Below are 23826 nucleotides of genomic sequence, written 5' to 3' on the forward strand. Positions count from 1 at the left end.
GGGGGGGGGGGGGGTGTTGTCAATGGCTGATAATTATTTAAAATAAATAAATATACAAACATTTTTTGACTGTAGAATGAGACATCAGTATTTAAGCAAATATCCTTAAAGGGCAAGTTTTGAAGAAGCATATAATTGACTGGACAAGATGACTGAAGAAAGAAAAGAAAAAGAAAAAACCTTACCCCCTACCCTTTAACAAATTTCATTTTAATACAAGAGAGTAAAACTAGTTTCATTTATTAATATCCTACTAATCATATTCATAAATCAAAGGAAAAATACTGTGTATTAAATACATTTCTTACGTTGCTTATGTTGGCTGGGGGCTCATTATTAGGCTCTTCACACGGAAACTGGTCTTCCCAATTTTTCTCCCTGAAGCGCTGATCTATCGGCATTACATGGCCTTCTGTAGTGAAGATGTACTTACTCTCAGACATGTGCAGTGGGTTATCTTCATCAAAGAGCTGTAAAGGAATGTTAAATATCATTTAGTGATGGACATGTCAGCTGCATAAAACTTAATGTTTGGCTAATAAAGTTGGTTGACTATGTTTGTAGTTTCTCAAATAAAAGTATGGCTAAAAAAGACTAGATGCAAGAAGTGAGAACAGGATAATATAAAGGGAGAATAGTAGACAACTAACCAGGTAAAGGTATTTGCATGTTTCGCTGAGGAAGAAACTTTCCATGCGATCTTCTTTGGACTTATCCACCACATGATGGAGAGTGGCATAACCACATCTGTGAAGCATACAACCAAAACAACTGTCCTGAGAACATGCCAGCATCCCAATAAAATCACTTTCTGCCATTTTAAACCATATACCTGACTTTGGTATTTTTTTCAAGGCTTTCAAGAATGTCCATCCCAACGTGAAGATAAAAAGGATTCTTGGTTGCCTGCAGAGAGTCAAGTTTATCATTAATTATACTGTAATGCTGTGAAGTCTAAAAATCTGGTTATGATGGGACCAGGTTGTACCTGATAGAGTAGGTATGTGGATTCTACTAGTTCTGGTCTTAAAGGGTAGAAGAGAATATCTGGGGCCTGAAGCTGCCAGTTGTATCTTTCCGGAAGAGCACCGAAACGCTTCCAGATTGCATAGTAGAAGGCATGAAGGCAAATGGCATTTTCAACATCTCCATTCAAAACCTGAGCAAACAGAGATGTGTCCCTGGTTAGAACCCAAATGAACTCAATGAAAAAAGGCTGCCAGCAGGTCTACTTTTAGTTCAATAATCCAAAGTCCAGTCAAAGCCACTAGAAGTAGGGCTGAACGATTTTGGAAAATAATCTAATTGCGATTTTTTTTTACCAATATTGCGATTGCGATTTAATATGCAAATTTTTTTTTTTAAAGCTCTTTATGTTCTGTATTATTCAACAAAGACAAGCTATAAATCATTGTATAGTATGACCAACACACTATTAGATAGATTAAACATAAATGTTCTTTTCTGTAGGCAAGGCCTATATGTTACGATGAAATTAGGTGATGCATGAATTGATATGAATGACATTTTTATTTAACAACTACAATCACAGTATATTGACTGATTTGTTGAACTTCCAACCTTGTAAGCATGTAATAATTATGACAACATAAAGCACTGACAAATAAGCCTGGTGTAAACATTAATATGAAAGTCAGTAACAAATCACACAAATTAAGTAAAATGCAGAAATATAAAAACAAATCTGTTGCTTTACCAAACTACTTTAAGGAAATTCACAGTCACTGTAATAAACATATGTAAACATGTGCACTGCACTTTTTAAACACTGTCTGTTAACTTTAGACCAGTGGTTCTCAAACATTTTTGGTTGCGCCCCCCTCAGACTACCAAATAATTTCACTAAACATTATGAAAAATGTATACTTTTTTAATTTAAATCGACAGCATATCTGCTAATCTTCAACATGTTTTACACTAAGCAACACTTTTGAATTTAACTATTTTTAGTGTTTAAACCGGAAAAAATGCTATTTTATAAGTGAAGTCACTGACTTTTTGCGACAGGTGTGATTCGGCTTACGGCACTTCCCATTCATTCCTATGGAATCCGTAAACGGCGATTGAGTGTCGCACAACTCTGACTGAAATTCAATGATGTCAAGGCTGCAATGTGATTGGTTATTAAGGCACACGTGATCCGAGTTAGCCGTTACGCTTTCTCCAATAGTAAGTAATACAGACCCTCTCATGAAGCCAACGCTTCCGGTCTGTCAGTACGTGGGAAAGGAGACCAGAGGCCGTTTCTTTTTTAATGGATGTCAATGGAGGAGAGGCTTCACTACGCTGAATAAACAGCTTTACCCTCTCATCTCCCTATAGTAAAATAATCTCTGGTCCATCCAGAGTATGTCAGTATGCACTAGAGCAGTGTTACTCATTGCGCGGCTCGCCAAGCTTTACTTTGTGGCTCCCCTGGGCGGAAATAAACGATTGACTTTGCCCTATCAGTGCGGCTCCCATGAAAAAAATAGTGAAGACCACTGCACTAGAGTAAAGTAGCAATGTATGTACTTATATAACAGAAACACATTATACATGTTCATTATTAATACAATTGTTCTACATAGTCAGCTGCCTTAGAAGAAATAGAAACAGAACCTCATCAGGGGCTGATTTAAAATGCTCTAATTGAGAAAAACTATTGTTGTTTTGTTCTAATAAACAAATGTACCTAGCAAACACAAATATTGGGTAAAATAGCATATTTTCAATTACACTGAAATATTTTTTAGATTTTTTGCAGTACTGAATGAAACAAGTATAGTTATCATTTTATATATATATATATATATATATAATACTATTGTTCAAAAGTTACATTCAGATACATTTTTCAGGATTCTTTGATGAATGGAAATTGTTGAGGTAATCTTTATGTATCCTTGCTCAAAGTTTTTTGATCAATTTAATGGATCCTTGCTATATTAATTTCTTAAAAGAAAATAAAGTACTAACCCTTTTTGAACAGGCTGTATTGTGTTATTAGATTATACTGTATAAAGACAATGGAGAGATTGAGTGAGAGAAGCTAAAGTCACTTAAGACACGGAGTCATACCTGTAGTCCAGGGAAGAATGCCTGCAGAGAGTCAATCCATGTGTTCATGATCTGTCCATTAAACATGTTCACATTCACATAGAGTGGTGGGTCGCCATCTCCTTCATTACATGCCGCTCTTCTGTAAAAAGTATAAAAAGTAAAAAAAAGTGCAGTTGTGCACACTTAGACACAAGTTTTGCCAACAAAAACATTAAAACAGTTTATGAATGAACATCCTGAGGTGTGAGATCACAATGTCACGCCATAACTTCTGCATATCCAAGCAGTTACAGAAAATGAATAACAACCGTAAATATCAATCCAGACTTGCACTCATAACTACACAATCCAATTACGCTTATAAAAAATTTATTGCAAGCAGTACATTCATTGGCTGCAAACCATGTCACACTTAACCACAGATCCTAAGTGACACAATTTATCTGCAGGTGGTTAGACAACCACATGCAAATTCCTTTGGAAGCTCAAACTGCAGCCACAAACAGCTGTGGTCACACATGCACACATTTATAATCACCCTCTTCTCAGGTGGCTCTGAATGCTCTCATAAGCTGCAGAGAACATCCTGTAGTCTTCTTTCTCTCCAAACAAAATGTAGGACTTGAGGAGGTACTCATAGAATGAGTCCATGCCTGCACCGAGACCGCTCTGCTTCCCTACCCACTGACCAGTCTGAATGTTCACCACATTCCCTGGAAGATGGACAAGAGAATCATTACTGGTCAGACAAAGGCATGTGATCACAAATAAAAGACACTGGATTCAAAGCAAAAGAAAAAGAAAAGATCTATACAAGTGAAGTCATTGTTTAAAAGGATAGTTCACCCAAAAATGAAAATGTGTGCCGAAGAATGACACGTAAGAGAAGAAATTTATGAATAAAGTCTTTTTTGTTTTCTTTGCACACAAAAAGTATTCTTGCAGCTTCATAAAATTAAGATTGAACCACATATGTCACATGGACTATTTTAACAATGTCCTTACTTCCTTTCTGGGTTTTGAATGTGGTAGTTGTGTTGCTGTCTATGCAGGGTCAGAAAGCTCTCGGATTTAATATCTTGTGTTATGAAGATAATAATGGTTAAAAAATTCTTAATGGTTTGGAAAAACATGAGGGCAAGTAATTAATGACAGAATTTTCATTTTTGGGTGAACTATCCCTTTAAGATAGGACTAAAACAGACCAAAAAAAAGCAACCACTTACCCAACAGCCCAGTTTCATTGCTTCTCAAGTTCCAAAGAGCTTTAACAGCACGCCGGGCGACCCACTCAAATGTAGAGTCGCCAGTCAGACGGCTCAGAATGCCAAACTCCACGAGCAGAGAGCCCGCCCCTGCCGTACAGGTCTCATTAATGCTGTCAGGAGGGACGCCTCTCTTTAAATTCACCTGCACAAAAACATGGTAGGACACCAATATCAAATGCAGCAAAAACAAGGCATCATCTCTCTAAAATAGTGCTATGTAAGTTGGCCTGACCCTGGGATAGGGGATGCCAGTGCTAGTGTTCTCAAAGGCAGGTAGTAGTCGAACGGCCAGGTCATGCGCCAGGTGCAGCAGCTCATTATCATAGTCTTTCAGCGCTATGTCCCCAAACGGGTGCCGTGGATCAGTCAGCAGAATATGGGCCGAGATCAAACTGCCTAGAATTCTGAAAAGGGAACAAGTTAAAAACACAGATCCTGTTTTAAACACATTTTTATTTATTTTAGAAGGAGGAAGGAGAAGATCAGCATAATCATTGCATTATGAAGGGTTTGTTCTGTCAGTAATGACATTTATGTCATCATTTGTTCTCCCTCATGCTATAAACCACTGAACAGACTCAAATAAAGAGATCCATTAAAGAAAATTACTGCACCTAATGTTGGCCTCAAAGACTTGAACAGTGGAGTCCTTGTCAAAAGAGACCGTGTCAATCACAAGCTTAACAGCTCGATGGAACTCGGTCACATTTCCAAGAACCTACAGGGATAGGAGCAAAACTTTAATCACAGTGCATGTATGACTATTAAGTTATTCTGAGGTGAAACAAAAGTAAAGAATTCCTGAGATTATTTGTAATTAATAGTCCTGGAACAAGATGCATAGTTTGTTCAGGTGAGGCCATATCTTTTGTTGATGTGTAATTTTTTTTTTTCTAGATAGCTGAAAGTTAATCGTAAGCTCAGATAAATTCAAGGTTGTTTACTAGGACACATTTATCATGAAAACTGCTACTCCCTTTCTCCCTTCTCTAGTAGTGAAGGACACAGCATTCATGAAACATGAACAGAACAAATTTTAGCACTGGTTTCGAAACATGACTGTGTAATTTATGTTGTAGAACAAAAAAAATAAACCACAGACCTTTACTCATAAATCATAAATTAGCAGTTTTAAAACCCAAGGAGGAAATCCGTGGCTTGAAAATGGTCATTCTGTTCTGGATTTTAGGACTATGAACTGAACATTTCATTTTTTTTTTTTTGTAGAAGATTATGCTATACAGCAGTTCATCTGAATTTTGTTGTTGCATCTTAGACAACATTACAAAAACCAAAGCATCCTTTTACTGACAGTAAAAAAACAACTTTAAAACTAGAAAGCTTATTCAATTATTAACATTATCTAATAATTTGTGAGGATGAAAAAGAACCAGTTTCTTATATAAAGTTAAACTTAAGACATCTGTACAATAGGCTGACTTACCAACAGCGTATCAAGAGCATCGATGAGGGTCAAAGAGTAGTTTCCAAGGACATCGTTGATGTTGATATTTGATCTAGGAGAAACACACAAGCAAACGTATCTTAGGTTCATTATTGAAATACATTGGGTTATAATAAAAGCCAAAAAATATGCAGTGCTGGTCTGCTGGATATAAGAGACATTTCTCCTTTTCCATGCTTCAAAGGTCTCGTATTCACAGACATTGGGGCTGATTTGAAAAGTTGCATCTTGTTACTTGTTCTGCTTAAATACATGTGACATTGTGACATTTATGACAGTCACCTCTGAGAGAAAAAAAGATCACTATGAAAAGAGCTATAAATATAAATGCGAATTTAACTGAATTGAAGTTCTACTCTTGTGTTATCAAAAGACTAAGAGAAAAAAGCTTGATTAGCCACATTTTTGTGACATAGTAATGTCATTCCCATTCAGCGCACGTCTTTATCAGAATAATCTGTGTAAAGTAACTCAAGACTGATATTCAGATATTACTTCTTTTCCGAGAATTCACAAGAATAATGATGACATTATGCAGCACAAAGCGGCTGTGTTGTTTCATGAAAACTACAGATGCTCGTTTTGAGGGGTGATATAATATAACTTACGGGTTAAGCACGTCAGGTCCTCGACCTTCACAAGCTATAGGGTTCAGTTCGTCCTCTGGAAAGGCAAACTTCATGTAGTTATCATATCCGAAATAAAACATGTCTCGGGCCATTCCCTTCATCTTGACTTTCAGCGCGTCAGGGAAGGAGCTGTACTTTCTGTCATATTCATCTCTACCCTCCTGAAAGAAGCTGAGGTAGGATTTCTTTGGTGAATTCCCACTAATCTTGGCGCAGGTCTTTGCTTGAGGGTTTCTGTTATCGTACATGTGCTGTAACCAGGCGTTAGTTTTGACGGTGGCTCGGTCTCCATCCTGGAGAAGTTCGCTCTTATGCAAGTTGAACGTGAATTTGATGGGGTTGATCAAGTCAAAGCCCCAGCTGGGTCCCAGTCCAACCACTAGCCACACCGCGCAATTCAGCAGCACCCTCAAAACGAGAAGACCCACGACTATTGACCTCCATTGCATCTTTGCCTGCTGTCGGCCTTAAAAGTCATAATTCACTTCGACGTCGCGACTTGTCGATGCGCAAAAGTCAACAGTTTTCCTCCTGCGTTCAGTTCTCACACTTCCTGTCAACAAACCAGCCCCTACCTGATCCTCAACGCTGATTGGTCAGCCGCCGGCAACGTCATGACGAAGAGCAAATGGTTAGTGAATACGTCAATCACACAGCAGCAAACAGCGGAAATGTCGTGACAGCTCAACTTAAAAGCATCCCTGCATTTCTAAGCCAATGAGAAAATCACATGAGTGGTGTGACTATGTACACAGTCTTATCTGTTTAGTTACTACTGACTACTGCTACAATTACCTAATAATAATAATTCATAATAATACTAAATGTTAATGGAACAACTCTATTTGATAGTTTCAGCAGTATTTTATCAATTTGTTATTAAATAATGAAAATACTTCATATAATGATGAATAAAAAAATCCTATTTAATCCAAATTTTTTATTTATATAATTTTTAAGTCAGTATTATCATGTTAACATTGCAATAAAATGCTGATATATATGAACAATAAAGTACACAAAAACCTTAGTTACAAGTACCACATTAACTGTTAATAATAATAAAATCAGCCACAACAATGCAAGATTCCTCCTACATGTTGACAATCTATTTATTGGTTCATCATATTTACAAAAGTGCATTGATAATAGTGGGGTTTCCAACATTTGCCTCTTTTCACAAATATTTAGATGATAATGACAACAGTACAATAATCTACCTTAAAAAGCATGCCTTCGGTTCTTGCAGTTCAAAGTAAGCTGTCTTTATCCAATCTAGTTCCAGGCAGGCACACCCGGTATACTGTTTATCTTGAGGGACAGATACACTGCACAAGGCACTTTAACTTCACCTCTCAGCTCATGAACAGGATGCAAAGACATCATTGAGCTAAATGAAAACCTTTACCAGCAAAACATTCATCTTCTCAAATATACTTACACTCATTTCTGTAAAAATCCCTCTGAATCATCATTTGAACTGTTTATTTACTGGACTGCTCCTTGTATTTAAAGATTGCGGATTTCTCAAGAGACAATTTGGGGGGAAAAGAGAAAAGAAATAAAAGCAACAGTCCAAACGATATTACACGCTCTCAAGAGCTTAACCTAACAGACTGGAGGAAAAAGGCAGAACACGATATTAAAGTTTGAACTCTTCTCAGTTTTTAAATAGATTTGTTCAGGAAACCCCAAGTGGAGACCACCGGAGCTGCTTGGATTTGCAAAACCATGAATCCATAATGTTCATCTGACAGCAGGCTGTAAGAGGTGGAGGAACTAATTCTGCAGACTAGCATCTTTTAGCGACTGATTTATCTTTGACATAACTGATGCAGTTGGGAGGAGGAGCTTGTGAAGAATTATGGGAACAGACGAGCAGGGTAGTGTGAGGGGGCGGTACACTGCACAAGGCACTTTAACTTCACCTCTCAGCTCATGAACAGGATGCAAAGACATCATTGAGCTAAATGAAAACCTTTACCAGCAAAACATTCATCTTCTCAAATATACTTACACTCATTTCTGTAAAAATCCCTCTGAATCATCATTTGAACTGTTTATTTACTGGACTGCTCCTTGTATTTAAAGATTGCGGATTTCTCAAGAGACAATTTGGGGGGAAAAGAGAAAAGAAATAAAAGCAACAGTCCAAACGATATTACACGCTCTCAAGAGCTTAACCTAACAGACTGGAGGAAAAAGGCAGAACACGATATTAAAGTTTGAACTCTTCTCAGTTTTTAAATAGATTTGTTCAGGAAACCCCAAGTGGAGACCACCGGAGCTGCTTGGATTTGCAAAACCATGAATCCATAATGTTCATCTGACAGCAGGCTGTAAGAGGTGGAGGAACTAATTCTGCAGACTAGCATCTTTTAGCGACTGATTTATCTTTGACATAACTGATGCAGTTGGGAGGAGGAGCTTGTGAAGAATTATGGGAACAGACGAGCAGGGTAGTGTGAGGGGGCGGTATGGAGAACTGTACAGTTTCACAAAGTGAGCAAGATGTGGTGTGAGAGTAACATGGCAGCGGATAAACTTGGACCCTCTGAAGACACTTTCAGCTTCTTCTTGACTTTGAGTGCTGGATTAGCCATTGAAGTGTAATGTCTGTGAGGTTCAGGGGACATAACGGAGTCATTTAAGTCAAGCAGACTGGCAACATCATATAGCAGACAAAACAACTCATCCTCATGGAACATTACTTACCAATGTTATCTTTCTCTTTGCAGGAAATAGAGTAGCAGCAGATCTCCCGGTCTTGAATAGCAGCCAAGTTCCTAAAGAAATAGCACATGAGACAGAATACAGCAATTTAAGTGGTGTGGCTTCATTTCAGGCCAACAAGTTATTTCAGGATAAACTGTAAACAGAGTCCTACAACAAGAGCTCCCAGGAAATAATGAAGCTCCAACAACTCTTAGCCAACAGATGGCAGTAATTCTAGCAACAACATGAGACCCCCAAGCCACACAACCTTTTCATTTCATCCAGACTGATGGTTAACTCATCTCATTCTCACACATTTCAAAGAAAACACAAAAGAAATCTCAATCTGACACTGGCATAAAAAGTGGTGACAAAAGAGTGAAAAAAGCACACGATTATTTTACTCGAGAAAGAACTGAAACGGATTTGTACAAATAGAGCATTCCTTTATAATGAAGATAAAAATAAATAAACCGAGATGACCAGAGCCAGTAATGCAATTTCCTAATTATTATAATTATATTAAGTTTTCTATTATGGCAATGCAATCTTATTATTAGTGTCATATGGTTTGGCAGAATGCCATCAGAGACTGTAAAAGACAGAGCCAGCCCAATCGTACATATATGAATGCGAGCAATCGTAGCACTAAATGCAGCAGCTTCAGCAATGGAGGTCCTACCTTCCTTCCACCTCAAGAACATGCATGTGAATGGATCAGTTATTGAAACAATTTTGGCAAACATTTATGCAAACTGGCTAGAGAGAGAGAATAGTATAAAAAGCTATACTGGTTAAAGGATTAGTTCACCCAAAAATGAAAATTAGCTCACAAATTACTCACCCTCAAGTCATCCTAGGTGTAGCCAACAGTTCTACACGGAAGCAGCTCCGGGCGGATGACGTATGAGTTCAGCGTTGCGCATGCGCCGGTGAGTCTTGTGAAAACCAACATTTGTTAACAGGAGCAAAGGAAGCAAAGTTTCCTTACTTTAGCAAAGGAAAACCAGTCTCCTCTTGGCTTATATCGAAATCCTCCAACATTCTTCTTTACAGATCCTCGTTTTGTACTTCTAATAAGTGATCGTTGTTTTGTTTTGATCTCTCCCCTGCGCTTCCGCGTTCGTCACTTCTGAGCGGCACATGCGCAACGCCGACCTCATACGTCATCAGCCCGGAGCTGCTTCCGTTTACAACCGCTGGCGTAAGCTACATTAAAGTGATAATTACGTTTTGAATATGGATATTTTTCTTAGAAAAACGCATCAATTCGCTACAGGAGGCCTTTGTACACCCCCCGGAGCCGTGTGAGACACTTTTTTTTTTATGGATGGGTGCTTTTTATTTAACTTCTTTTGGACTGATGCATGCAACACCCGCTGAGTGGCATTAAACCGCTTGAAAGATCAAAGACCATTTTTAATATAACTCCGACTGGATTCGTCTGAAAGAAGAAAGTCATATACATCTAGGATGACTTGAGGGTGAGTACAAGTGAGTCTTCTCTTGTACATTCCTGCTCATCTTAATATTTATTAAGTCTACAGTATACTGTCCTGCGCATTTTATTTTATTCTTATTTTTTCCATACCTATATTTACATATAATTTTCTTGTGTTTGTATTCTTTAATAATTGCACTGTCCATGGAGCGGACCTGACTTACATTTCACTGCTGGTCATATATTCTCTATATAACCATGTATGTGACAAATAAAAATCTTGAATCTTGAAATCTTGAATCTTGAATTTGTGGACTAATTTTCATTTTTGGGTGAACTAACCCTTTAACTATTTATTTCCCCACCCATGTGACCAAATTATTACACGTTTTCTTTCAACATTTTAATATAAATAATGTCCATAAATCTATTTAAGTAAGCATGGTCCATTTTTGTTCCATGTTGACTTTAAAGTGTCCCTATTATGGATTTTTGAAAATTACCTTTCATGCGGCATGTAACACAGCTCTAAGTGAATGAAAATATCCTGTAAAGTTTTCAATCTGAAAGTACACCGTGTATAAAGTTATTGTCTCTCAAAAGAAAGAGTCGACTCTGAATCATTTAAACGAGTCGTTTTAAAACGAATCCCAAGCCATTTCATGTTGACGTAAACATGAAACATTAGCATATTGCCCACCCACTTTTTGCGCACGCAGACCTGGGAAAACTTGAACCCCCCTCCCTCAAACACAGTAGCAGATTCCTGTGGATAGCATCGTGTCGAGAAGACGCTGTGCTCTGCACTATGAGGGTAATCTCAGCCTCAGGCGTCACGCCCACGGACCGTTGGCTAAACGTCTGATGCATATGGCACACAAAAGTGGAAACACTTCAGGAGTTTCGAAGTCGTCGTCGGATTGGTTGAATTATACAGGTTTTTCCGGGAGACGTGTGTGTCGCGTTCTTTAAAGTTCCGCCTGGAAACAAAGATGCCGTGCCGCCAAACCCCCTCACGAAAGAAGAAAGCCGTCATGTTTACAACTGTGACGACGAGCGCTTATCAGGATCAACTAAACACTGGATTTTCAAATGTATGTGAAAAAATTTAAGTTCGTGGCATAGAATCTTTAAAATACGTCCTAGAGTTTTACACACCGGTCTGTTATTGTGGCGACATTTCCACGCCCCGAAACGTGACGATGAACAAAACGAACTGTGATTGGTTGTTTGACATGTCGGTCAAACGGCCTCATGGGTGGGCCTTGGCCAATGAAAGCTGCCATGGATTCCAGACCTTCAGCCGTCAGTCTGAAGATCTGGCTACGCGAGACTACTATGAGGGTAAATCAATTTTTACCCTCGGATTTGAAAATGCAAATTCATTCTTTGCCACTAGGGTGCCGCTTTTGGAGCGGTAAAAATAGCTGTTTCCCCGGTAACGCTGTACACAAAGCAGCACTGTGCTCACAAATGCTACTTTATCAGGCATTACAGGCATGATGAAATGGAAATTAAATTGACCAATCGGATCAATCACCACAGATTAGCATCATGCAAAGGAGGGGTTTGGAAAAATTAATCGTTGAGCGAATCGTTTGGGAGTTGTTGAGCAAATAAGGTAAAAATAAATGCATATTATAAGACAATGAAAGTGTTTTTTTGACCTTGCATTCATGTCAACCTGTTTTTGGGGACTCCCAAAACCAAAATATGAACCTTTCATAACCCATAATAGGGACACTTTAATTCAAACAGCAGCGGAAAATCATTTTATGCCTGTGTGGTGTAGAGTTTCTTACATTTTTTCAATTAGCTGTTTCTCATCCAACGCATTAGGTAGATCTCTCTTATTCCCGAGCACCAACACCTGAAACACAAAAACATTCATAAGAACTGATGCAATGAAGATGTTTAAGCAATGATGTGCTGTAAAAACAAGGACAAGTGGCTTACAGGGATTCCTTGTAACTGTGGCTTGTCTAAAAGATTGTGCAGCTCGTTTCTGGAAGCTTCAACCTTCTCCTGGTCTGCTGCGTCCACCATGTACCTTTGAGAGAAAATGAAAAAGAAATGAAAGAATGCACATTTTATTACTTTATAATTAAGAATACAGTCCTCTTTCCCTCACAGAAGATGGATGCATTAATACTTACACTATTGCATTCACCCCACGACAGTATCGCTCCCACATGCTCCTGAACCTCGGCTGACCTCCTATATCCCAGATCTGCACAATAATCAGACCCATGTTAGTTTAAGTATTTATTATTTACAAAAAATCTTGCACCTTATATTTCTCCTGAATCCTAAGAAGCCAAGATTAATAGTTAGGACCAAACCTTGATGGTGACGTTGCCTTTTGTGACCTTCCTCATGTTGAACCCGACAGTTGGAATCATGTCTTCGCTGAACTGGCCAGACTGAGGGAAAAAAAAGAAGAGATGGAACTGCTTTCATTATTTCACCTTAAACAGTTTTGTTTTTTGGTGGTTGTGACGCCCAATTTATTTTCCTGTTGCTGTAAGCGTAGGCCTGCAGTCACTGGTATTTAAGGGCCTCCCATCAGAAACATTTTTTTGATCTATGATTCATAGTGAAAGTTTAAACAAAAATCAAGCCAGGAAATTTCTGCGTGGTATATTGCCATCTACTGTACTAACCAACCAAAATTCTCAAATTCAGGTCACTGCCACTGTCAACTCTTCTGCCAAGTAAAGGTTTTGTGCCTGCATCGCACAGAAAAATGTGCAATCGACACCATCATAGCACCAAACGTTAACTATTTGAGAGCTTTTTTTTTTTTTTTTGAGTAAATTTATGTGTAATTTTGCGGTTGCAAAAGAAGTTCATGCATTCCTCATGTTTATTCAAACAACAAAAATAAATCTGTCATCCCATAAAGCAATTCATCTTTAGTACTATAAGTCATGTCATTAATAACCACTAATGAGCCAGGACTACTTGAATTGCACATCTAAACCACAAGACCACCTTTCCTGTATTGAATCAGTTTTGATGTGGTCTGCCTTTAATGGGGAAAATTCCCTCCCCATAAACACTTTCCCTTATTTGTCATGCTGTTGCCAGTAAAACTTTTTAAACATTAGGACCACCTCCCAGTATTCTGACATACTCATTCAGTTCTTGACTGCATAGTCATATCTGCAGATGTAATTCCCTCCATTGGCTAATAATAGCAATTATCTGCGTCAGCCTGATAATAACAAAATATGCCAATATTGAATTTTTAGTAAAGGTAGCTATATCATGATGCTTACTATATCATGCTATAAAACTACTCCTAGTTAGATATAAGATTTTTCTCACAACTCCCACAAGTAGTATATTCCATTTATTTATTTTTTTGTTAAGTGTACAGTATGTATCATACTAAAGCAATAAAAGACAATGGAAATAACTGCACTTGACAAACATTCTTCATTTTTAGAACAGGAATTTTTTCACCCAATTAAGCAAGCTAAAACACTGAATCTCGGTTCTACGTGAATTCTAATTACTTAACAGCATGTTTACTAAGTGGAAAATAACTGAGAATATGCATGTTGCCCTGCAGTACACCGAACAAAAAATAGCTAAGGATTGCGGTGTCAACATCTCTGGCTGCATGGCTCTTGCAGCTAATAGTGAACAAAGGATACTGAGTCAGCACTCTATCTCAGGCTGTCTGGCAACAGGGAGAAAGATAACTAGCTCCTTCATACTATCAGCCATCATTGCTCAGAGAGATCCAGACAGAGCTGGGTAAGTCAAAGATGCTTCAACAAGATATTCTGACAGAGTTTGTTTGAGCACCAGGTGCAAATAGCGCAGGGCAGAAGCTCCCGCATCTCTGTGCCCTGATGAAAACATAATTGCACTTGTTGCTCCATTTGAACAATTAATGAGATATCAGTTCACACATGGCCACCTCAGAAGATGCAATTTCCACCTGAGGTGCTGAAATGATTAAACAGCAAGAGTCTATATAGAGGTGGTGGAGTGAAGACAGCAAAAACTGTTCACCTGGAGGCTGTGAGGCAGAAATTCATTACATGATGCAACAAACAAATTCAGCTGCTGTATGTCAGGTCAGAAAACACAAAATAAACAAATAAATATATCTTTTTAAAATCTGTACTGTTTTTCCGTACCTTACTGCCTTACATATCTATAAAAATATTAAATAATAATAACAATTATGTGTTTCTTTCTATATAATCAGAAATTCATATTTACTAAATAAAAAAGAAACATGTTTAAACCACCTTCTGTGATTCGGAGTTGAGGTGGTCTGCCTTGATGAAGGAAATTCCCTCTTGCCTGCTTTTTCACATCTAGTAATATGTGACCCTGGACCACAAAACCGGTCATAAGTAGCACAAGTATATTTGTAGCAATAGCCAACAATACATTGTATGGGTCAAAATGATCGATTTTTCTTTTATGCCAAAAATCATTAGAATATTAAGTAAAGATCATGTACCATGAAGATATTTTGTAAATTTCCTACCATAAATAATTTTTTAATATGCATTGCTAAGAACTTAATTTGGACAACTTTAAAGGTGATTTTCTCAATATTTTGATATTTTTGCACCCTCAGTTTCCAGATTTTCAAATAGTTGTATCTCGGCCAAATATTGTCCTATCCTAACAAACCATACATCAATGGAAAGCTTATTTATTCAGTAAGGGTCATAAAATCAATCAAAAAATTGACCCTTATGACTGGTTTGGTGGTCCAGGGTCCTGATTAAATATGTCAACTTTTAATCAGAAAATGCAGCTTAATATTTTATTAAGTCCTATATTCTGAATCTGAAATGTATTCTTTTACTGCATGAACTTTGCATTTGTTGCATTGACCCTGTTCAGTTGAACCAAACACAAATCCAAGAGAAATATTCCCAACCAATGAATATTCAAATTACATGATGCAAAATGTAAAAAAGTGGGCTAATGTGACCAATTCATGAAGTTTAGGTGATGAATCTGACTTTCCTAATCACATGATATGTACACCACTGCTTATGAAGGGGCTCCAGAATTTAAGACTTCCCTTTAAGCATACTCATGATTCATAAGCATGCCAGGCACGCAGAATATCTTGAGCTTCAAAGAACTCTCCGTCAAAAGGTCAATCAGACCTATTCGGGAGAGGAACATTCTGAAAAAATTTTCAAGAAAATCCACACGTGCTCTCCAACAGTTTGAAAGAAGTCATTACAGAAGACAGAACTACAAATACATGCATCAAACAAGGCAAATGCTCACACTGAACACCTAAGCCTTTTGAGCAATACAAATGAAATCTGAAAAGCTTTCTCTGTTTACCACATTAAGAGACACATTTTAACCTTACAGTATCTAGCCTTCTACCAAGGCAGATAAAGAAGAAATGTAACTGAACTACTGTGACCAGCACATTATCTTATTGTGTACTCATGCACCAAATCACATGATGAGGATGTCACATGACCAGGAAGAACCGCATTCAAATGCGTCTGAGTCTTGTGACTAATTGCAGAAACTCCCACATTGTCTAAACTCACACAAACACACACACACACACAAATACATACAGTGCTACAACATTTTAATGGTGACTGTACACTGAATATATACATTACTTTCACATTGCTAAAAATATTTGATTTCAAATAAATTCTGTTCTTTTGAACTTTATATTCATTAAAGAATCCTGAAAAAACTATCATAGTTTCCACAAACAAAATTAAGCAGCACAACTGTTTTTAACACTGATTCAAAGAAATGTGTAATAATAGAGTAAAACTGGATCATCCAATGAACACTATGCAGAATGCTATCATTAAGACATAAAAATAAGGTTGAATGACCCTCACACCACACCATGCACTAAAAACACAATTAGACCGGCTCCCAAACATAAAGTGCCTTTAAATGAACCAAAAAGACAGTAATTCTGCAGCTATACTTTAAAGATAAGAACTGATGCTATGTCCACATTAAGGGGAAAGTGTTAAAGATACATCAGAGTAACTCAGAAAATCTGTTTCTTCACCATTTAAGAATGTTTTTGATCATTGCACAATACTATTATAATTACACTAAACCTTTAACTACCTGACCAGTTGAACCATATTTTCTATGTACAATAATTACTTTTGTGCACTGCTCTGTCTTTAGATTGGATTAGGGTTAGGGTTAGAAATGATCTTGCAGAACAAGTCTTACATGCTTGAGAGTACAAGGTTATATACTATTTTTTTGCCCTCAAATGTGGTCCAGCCAGACTCAGGGCACTTGTTGCACCAACAACGCAACTCAATGCAATGCAGAGAAATAGTATCTATTATTAGAAACTTATTAGTGACAAATAGGCTTATATAGAGCAAGTATCAAGCAGCAAATCACTGTCTTGCCTGTATATGTGCAAAGACTCTAATAAGTGACTCACTTTTGATCGATGATACCTGCATTGATGAATACTGATGTTGTGGAGAAGATAAAAAGCAAGATGACTCATGTGCTTCCTAGATCACACATCCAGTTTCCCAACAGCAAAAACAAGCTCATCAAAGGAACAACAACAACAGGATATTTGAGCATGAAATCTGCTTATTATGATTTATTAACTGAAATATTAAACAGCCTTGGTTAATCTCATTCTTCTTTAAAGGTGCACTCAGTACATTTTTGTTCATGTTTATCTGGCTCTTATTTGTTCCCATATATATGTAACTTCCATATAATAGAAATTTATAATGCAATTTCAGTGTTTTTTTTCCGCATTGTTGGTAGTTTGTGTTTTATGCTGCTATGACTGCTACCACGTACTGTCACTAAAAAGGTATGGCTGTTTGCAGGACAGCAGTATGCATGGTGCATCTATGATGGTTGTGTTATTTTTAATTGTTATTATTAATAATAACAACTGTATAAATTGCATGGTTGATCATGTGAAGCCAACATGGTGGTGATGGGGTGACCTAATCTAAGTAAAATAAACCTGCTTTTTCAAAAAAAAAAAAAAAACTGATACATTTGGTGTCCTCACATCATCATATTTCTCAAAAGTGACGTTGCCTTAGCATTTTTAATTAGAAAAATTGTGAAAGTGAAAGCTGAGAATTCACTGGGTTGTAAATTCACATGCATGGGATTGGAGTTTGTCACTAATCATTCCTGCATGAATTATTCTTTACTTCTAAGCTCTTTCATGACCAAAAACACTCTTTAAGCATACATAACATCCATACACCTAACCAATACATCCAGTAAGTTTTAGTTGCCACTATCAGCTGGATTTTAATTTCTCTCTAGAACTCAGATCAAGATAACAAAAGATTAAACTGAGTTAGCATTTTTACAAGTAGGTTTTGACGTCAGTGATATGTGGAGCTCATTTTACAATATGTATTTAGTAAACTGTCAACTGAGGTCAAAATAAACTACCCACTATGCAATCAAATTATTGATGGTCATCTGGGAGCTAATGTTAGCCGGTTAGCTTTTCCAAAAACGTAGAATAACGTCCACTAAGTAAGTCTAGCCAACTAATATACTGTGAATTCAAGTTAACCTAGCTCCATTATCTATTATCTGTAAGCAAGCGTGTTAAGTGCCTGGTGTACTGGACTGACATTCAGTCTCTTGGATTTGTTGAACTAGCTCATGCTAACCGCAAACACTCACCGCGATTACGTTAACAAACGTCGTTTTCCCCGAATACTGCAGCCCGACGAGTGTTAACTCCATTTCTTCCTTCCAGAAGAGAGACTTAAACCAGTCCAGGAGGCGGTTAAAAAGTGTCAACATTTTGATGCTGGATTAAACAGGTCTGTGTTGGTTTTGGTTGTTTGCAATGTTTTTCACCACTAGAATCGTAACGTAGTGTTTGGAGGACCTGACCGCCGTCATATGACTGTGAAACGTTTGCGAACTCAAAGTGTCATGCGAGTTGAAGCTGCGCCACTCTTACGCAGGCCTGCAGTACCGATGGAAAGTCATTTCAGCGATTCGGTTCTTTCGAACCGTAGAAAGCCAGTCCAGTGTGTCTTCAATGTCATAAAGTCATTTCTGTCCCCATTACAGCGTAAAAACCATATGTAGCCACATACTACTGCTGTTGACGGGTTTATATCAAGTTATGGTAAAGTTTTACATTTAATTAACATTAACAATTATAGCCTATTATAGAGTAGGCTATTTAGTATCTTTAACGTTAGTTGATAAAAAGCCTACAACTGTTCATTGTTAGTTCATGTTACTTAGATCCATTAAATAATATTAACAGACACTTTTTAATAATAATAGGCTAATAGGCTGCTAAAAATAAAAAAAATTAAAAGCTAAATGATAAATATGTTTCATTGTTAGTTTATGTTAAAGAATATAGTTCATTAATGTTAACAAATGGAAACTTATTGCAAAGTGTTATTAGTTTTTATTAATTGTGATGTTTATTTATTTGTCCCAGTCCCAGTTGTTGTTCCCATTATTGCCTACAGCTTATAAAACTTGAAAGTTATGTAGATCCTAAAATATATTTAGCATGTACAATGAACAATAATAAAATACATTTACATTTCTTGGCAAAAGTCATTGTAATTCAGTGCTACAACTCTATATGTTGGCCAATGACCATAATACAATTTATTAATTGAAAATAAAATGCATACACAAAATTGCTGAAACGCTTGTTTTTATGATATTCACAAAAAAACAACAACAAAAAAAACATGTCTATTAGCATATCCATTGATGTAATACCATATTTTAATATTTAAAATATTTCACACTTTCAAATGCATGGTCCAAACCTAACTTGCAACAATAAGACAAATAGAGTTTTGTTTAGCAAAAGTATTCACAAATATTTTATATGTACAGAATCTGTAAACTATAGAAAGTGGACTATAGAACGTATAATTGACTATGAAAAATAAATGTGCTTAACAGATGTGAAATAACTATAAAATTAAAGCAGAAATGGCACATACAAGCAAACAGGACAAACCACCCTATCTAGTTCTCATGTGACAAAAGAAAAAATCAGACGAACATCATAAAAAAAGACAAATATGAAGCATTAAATACTAAAAAGGCTTGCTGTTGTGTCTGTTAATCTTTGGTCCAATACTTATGAGGTATTTCTTCTATATTACTATTTCCCCAGGTAAATCTCTTGTGAAACCTTACATTTGTAATGTTTAATTACACACGTTGCTTAATTGCATAATGCAAACTGTTCTCTGCTCTTGTAGAAACTTTGAATCTTTTAACAGTTTTTACACTTACAAAAACTGAAACTGAGATGATGACACCTTTGTGCAGTGTTCTTCACAATACAGAGAACCTTTAAGGAAATCTGTGGACATCATGCTTGCAAGGGACTTCCGAGAGCTCTGTCTTGGAGTCCTTTTCCTCACCCTCTTCCTCCTTGGATAATTTGCAACTGCATGTATCTGAGGGCAATACCATCCTATGTGTGCACGACGGTTTGCTTACTGTGGAAAGACACAATTATATCAGACATGGGAATTTTATTTACCAAAAAAAAAAACATTTGCAAAAGGTTTACTAGTGTTAGACTTATATATAGATAACTAGAAATTGGACAGATATGAAAATGTTACTTACTTTTTGTGCGCATCTTGTATCTGAAAATTTTAAAAGCAGTATACATGATAAAAACCAGGCAGGTCAACACAGTGACTGCTAAACAGGCCAGCATGAAAGGATGAGTAGTCTGACTCCCATTGTTTTGTGCCCCTTGGTCTCCTGGGTGAACTGTTGTGAATTCTGCTGTGGAAAAATGAGAAAAGCATTTGCAGCATTTCTTAAACACATAGAAAATCTAAAAGAAATTTAGAGGTAAATTTCACACAGAGCATGAATATACACTAATTTAAGATGCCTCCTCAAATATTCTTCAATAAATTTAAAGGTTATATACTGAGTATACATATTCCATATATATATATATATATATATATATATATATATGGTTCTCACTGCCATGGCAATGGAAATCCAGGGATTATTAGAGTATTTTTTAAATTGAGCTTTCAAATTTCGAAATAGACACATTTATGTTCAAAATATTGGGGTCGGAAAGATTTTTTATTTTATTTTTTTAAGAAATTAATACTTTTATTCAGAAGGAATCCCTTAAATTGATCAAAAGTGACCATAAAACATTATACAGATAGTATAATAAACATGATAGCTCAAATAAATGCTGTTAGGGTATATATAAATTATAGGCTTAATTTTTAATTACAAATATGGGATATGAATGGAAATCCATGGTCAACAGGCATATGAGCCCCATGACAGTATGTGTTGAACATGTCAGCAGTAAAAAGTACAAACCAGAAGGGCCACATCTTGCATTGTGGGTCTGGTTTCCAGGGAAGATTTCACCACCAGCACATCTAATTTCAGAAAATCGGTTATCATCTGATAAACAATCTCAAGGCATTCTCTTTTTCAGAACTCCAATGAAATGTAGCAAACACAAAGCTTTACTTTGTAATGGATTTACACGTGCTGTCCTCAACATCATTGTAAGTGTTTTCTGGACATGACTCACAAAAGTATGTATAATCAAAGGCACCTGCCAAAACAAAACAAAAAAGCAGCTGAAGGATTTCAAGTAGTATTTGTACCACGCTAATGTCTCTCAGCCCTCATGCCCTCTACACTCTTTTACCATAAAAAGTCCCCATGGAAAGACCCACAGATATGATGAGCTCATAAATAACAATCATAATGGACACGTGTCATTTCATTTAATAATAATAATAATAATAATAATAACAAAAACACTTTACCAGTTCTCCTCAGCTGATGTCCAGGTTTGCATTTTTCCCTGGGGTCACAATTTGTACATTTATCATCAGAACATACGTGATTATCATTGCAGAAACATTTGTCCATAGCCGAAATAGCTGTTAAACAATTCTCACACACACTGTCACTTTTGTTCTCTGAGCATGTTACTTTGGGATACTGATCTGTAAAATACAACAATGAATGACATTCAAATCAAGTTAGGAGATTTTCACATCTTACTTCAGTGTAACAAACATTGACTTTCTCCAGAGGGTTCCACCAATGATATCAATTATCTGCTATAACAGTGTTTAAATGAAACTTTAGTATTAATGTGTGCTAATAAAGCTGTAACTCGACTTATAGGTAAAGAATATGTACAGCACTAAAGTTTAGCATTCTACATGCATTAATCACAAACAGTCTTGAGAATATTATAATGATCTTACCTGAAGGACAAGCTGTACAACATTTCTCTCCATATTCATACTCAGTGGTCCAGTCACAGTCTATATAAGCCAGACTCAAAATCCAGCCGCCACAAACACAGAGCAGCATAAACCAGAGCTTAGCTGTGTCCATTGTATCACAGTGGTAGATTGAGCATTGCTATCTTTTCTCATTTGCCTTTTATGACTGCCGTGACATCATCCTGTGACGTTTCCTCACACCCACATGAAGAGGCGTGCAGGGCCAAAACCAATGTGCCCAGGACTGAGAGTGAAAACACGCAAAGACCTGCAACCAGACTGCGCTGAACTTAATCATAATCTCACTGGACATGTTCTAAGAAATTTCTTGGAGAAGTATGTGTTTTGTGTCATTTTTTTGGGAAAGAGGGAAGTAAAATGTGAAACGTTATGCAATTTATGGGGAAGGAGGAAATATATGCCACTTGAATCTTTTCATCTTTTCCATTTATGGACAAAAATGTCTTTGATGTTGTTGGCTGAAATGGAAACTATGGCTGGATGTGAATATCCAGGAAATATTTATGAAAAAGTCATCCACTCTTTCACAGATCATAAGATTGTGGGTCATGGTTAATCCAGAAATGAAAATTCTGTCAACATTTACTCACCCTGGTGTTATTTCCAAACTTTCATTTTCTTTCTTTTGTGAAAGAGAAAAGAACATGTTTTGAAGTAACTTGTTTTTGTTTTACAATTTTCATTGTACACACTTATATAGGCTCTTTATGGGCATCTGCGGTTCCATATAGAGCCTTTAACATCCATGGAAACTTTCCATTGCACAAAGGTTCTTTATAATGTAGATGTTCTACATTCTTTTAAGGTCTGTTCACTGAAAGGTTCTTTTGGAACCTTTTTATATGGACAAGAAAATCCTGACATATTTTCCAGAATATCTTCTCTTGTGTTCCACAGAAGAAAAACAGTCATACACATTCTTAATTTGTATCACCAAGCGTACCAGTAACCATGTGTCATCTTATCACATGTGGCCCCAATAGGGAACAGGTATGTACCAGTCTGGTGAAAGGACAACTTCTCCTCTCCTAACTTCTCCTTCTCCTAACTTCTCCAGCTAAAACTCACTACATTTTAAGCAGTAATTGGCAGATGAAATGACTTCAGTGGTGTCTCTACATTAGGGGTCAGTTGGACCAGGACCCATAAGTTTGTGTGCCTCTGTAATGGCTGTGGCAACTGATTGTAAATTCTTAAGTATACACGCAAATAACAATTTGTTAGAGGACTTTTGGCAGAGACAGCGACAGAGATCAGCAGAAGTGATGGAGAAAGAGAAGAAGAGTAGAATCTATACACAACATGAGCTGGAATCAAACTCTCCAGCATCGCAACACCACACACACCAACCACTGGTGCACATAGACCAACCACTAGCCCACTGCTTCATCAGCAATACTGCCTTTTCAAAGAATCTAGGAAACCTAAGCAAACCACCATCTTCACCAGTTTTGACAGGCATGTCACAGAAGTATTCAAATACTAGCTGATATACAACTTCTCCACCACCTACATACTCTGCTACGGGTGATAAAAACATTGCCGTCACCAGTGTTATCGAGGTAATCTAGTGTAAAAGGAAGGAACACAGCATCAGAGAGGATCTCTAAAACCTCAGTTGACAACATCTGTACCAGTCTGAGAAAATTTTATAGTCGGAAAGAGTTTTTTTGCTTGCAATTTATAAAAGCGAATGTGAAATAGCATTCACAACCCATTTTACCTCAGTAATGGGACATATTTCTATGCGAAATAAGATATTGGATTCAGTTTGATCATGAAAAATCGGATTTCCACCAGTCCACCTGTTCCTCTGATGTTACAAACGCCACACAGGATATTAGATTACAGGCTGTTACCAGTGACCAAATATCTACAGACCACATGTTCAGAGCCCCCCCCCCCCAAACAACAAAATGCATTAAAATTT

The 23826-nt window shown here is 37.0% G+C and overlaps 3 protein-coding genes across 4 annotated transcripts in view; all 3 read right to left on the reverse strand.

The window, feature by feature from the left end:
• Positions 1-6980, reverse strand: part of LOC107713500 (ER degradation-enhancing alpha-mannosidase-like protein 1) — a 28137-nt gene extending 21157 nt beyond the window's left edge. Inside the window, exons 1-11 of the mRNA XM_016519021.1 lie at positions 6405-6980; positions 5776-5848; positions 4946-5049; positions 4564-4735; positions 4290-4473; positions 3602-3776; positions 3082-3202; positions 989-1159; positions 833-906; positions 651-747; positions 309-470 (exon numbers count right to left, since the gene is read on the reverse strand). Coding sequence (XP_016374507.1) covers positions 309-470; positions 651-747; positions 833-906; positions 989-1159; positions 3082-3202; positions 3602-3776; positions 4290-4473; positions 4564-4735; positions 4946-5049; positions 5776-5848; positions 6405-6874 — 1803 coding nt within the window. The 5' untranslated portion in view covers positions 6875-6980. The remainder of the gene's footprint in view (positions 1-308; positions 471-650; positions 748-832; positions 907-988; positions 1160-3081; positions 3203-3601; positions 3777-4289; positions 4474-4563; positions 4736-4945; positions 5050-5775; positions 5849-6404) is intronic.
• A 1678-nt stretch (positions 6981-8658) lies between these two features.
• On the reverse strand, positions 8659-18535 carry LOC107713502 (ADP-ribosylation factor-like protein 8B-A). Its single transcript, XM_016519023.1, has 7 exons — positions 18262-18535; positions 12924-13004; positions 12738-12811; positions 12538-12631; positions 12384-12451; positions 9141-9211; positions 8659-9041 (listed from the first exon to the last, which is right to left on the reverse strand). Exons 1-7 carry the CDS (start codon positions 18382-18384, stop codon positions 8992-8994), a joined length of 561 nt encoding a protein of 186 aa, XP_016374509.1. The 5' UTR covers positions 18385-18535; the 3' UTR covers positions 8659-8991.
• Positions 18536-19524: 989 nt separating this feature from the next.
• tnfrsf18 (tumor necrosis factor receptor superfamily, member 18) lies at positions 19525-22004 on the reverse strand. 2 transcript variants are annotated; one of them, XM_016518998.1, is made up of 6 exons: positions 21855-22004; positions 21405-21587; positions 21100-21187; positions 20944-21005; positions 20209-20370; positions 19525-20075 (listed from the first exon to the last, which is right to left on the reverse strand). In XM_016518998.1, exons 1-6 carry the CDS (start codon positions 21985-21987, stop codon positions 19927-19929), a joined length of 777 nt encoding a protein of 258 aa, XP_016374484.1. In that variant the 5' UTR covers positions 21988-22004; the 3' UTR covers positions 19525-19926. The 2 variants fall into 2 exon arrangements, with proteins under 2 accessions (XP_016374484.1, XP_016374483.1); XM_016518997.1 differs by having other exon boundaries at positions 20209-20373.
• Positions 22005-23826: the final 1822 nt, after the last annotated feature.

The sequence above is a fragment of the Sinocyclocheilus rhinocerous genome, unplaced genomic scaffold (genome assembly GCF_001515625.1).
Source record: "Sinocyclocheilus rhinocerous isolate Xijiao unplaced genomic scaffold, SAMN03320098_v1.1 scaffold57, whole genome shotgun sequence".
Classification (NCBI taxonomy): domain Eukaryota; kingdom Metazoa; phylum Chordata; class Actinopteri; order Cypriniformes; family Cyprinidae; genus Sinocyclocheilus; species Sinocyclocheilus rhinocerous.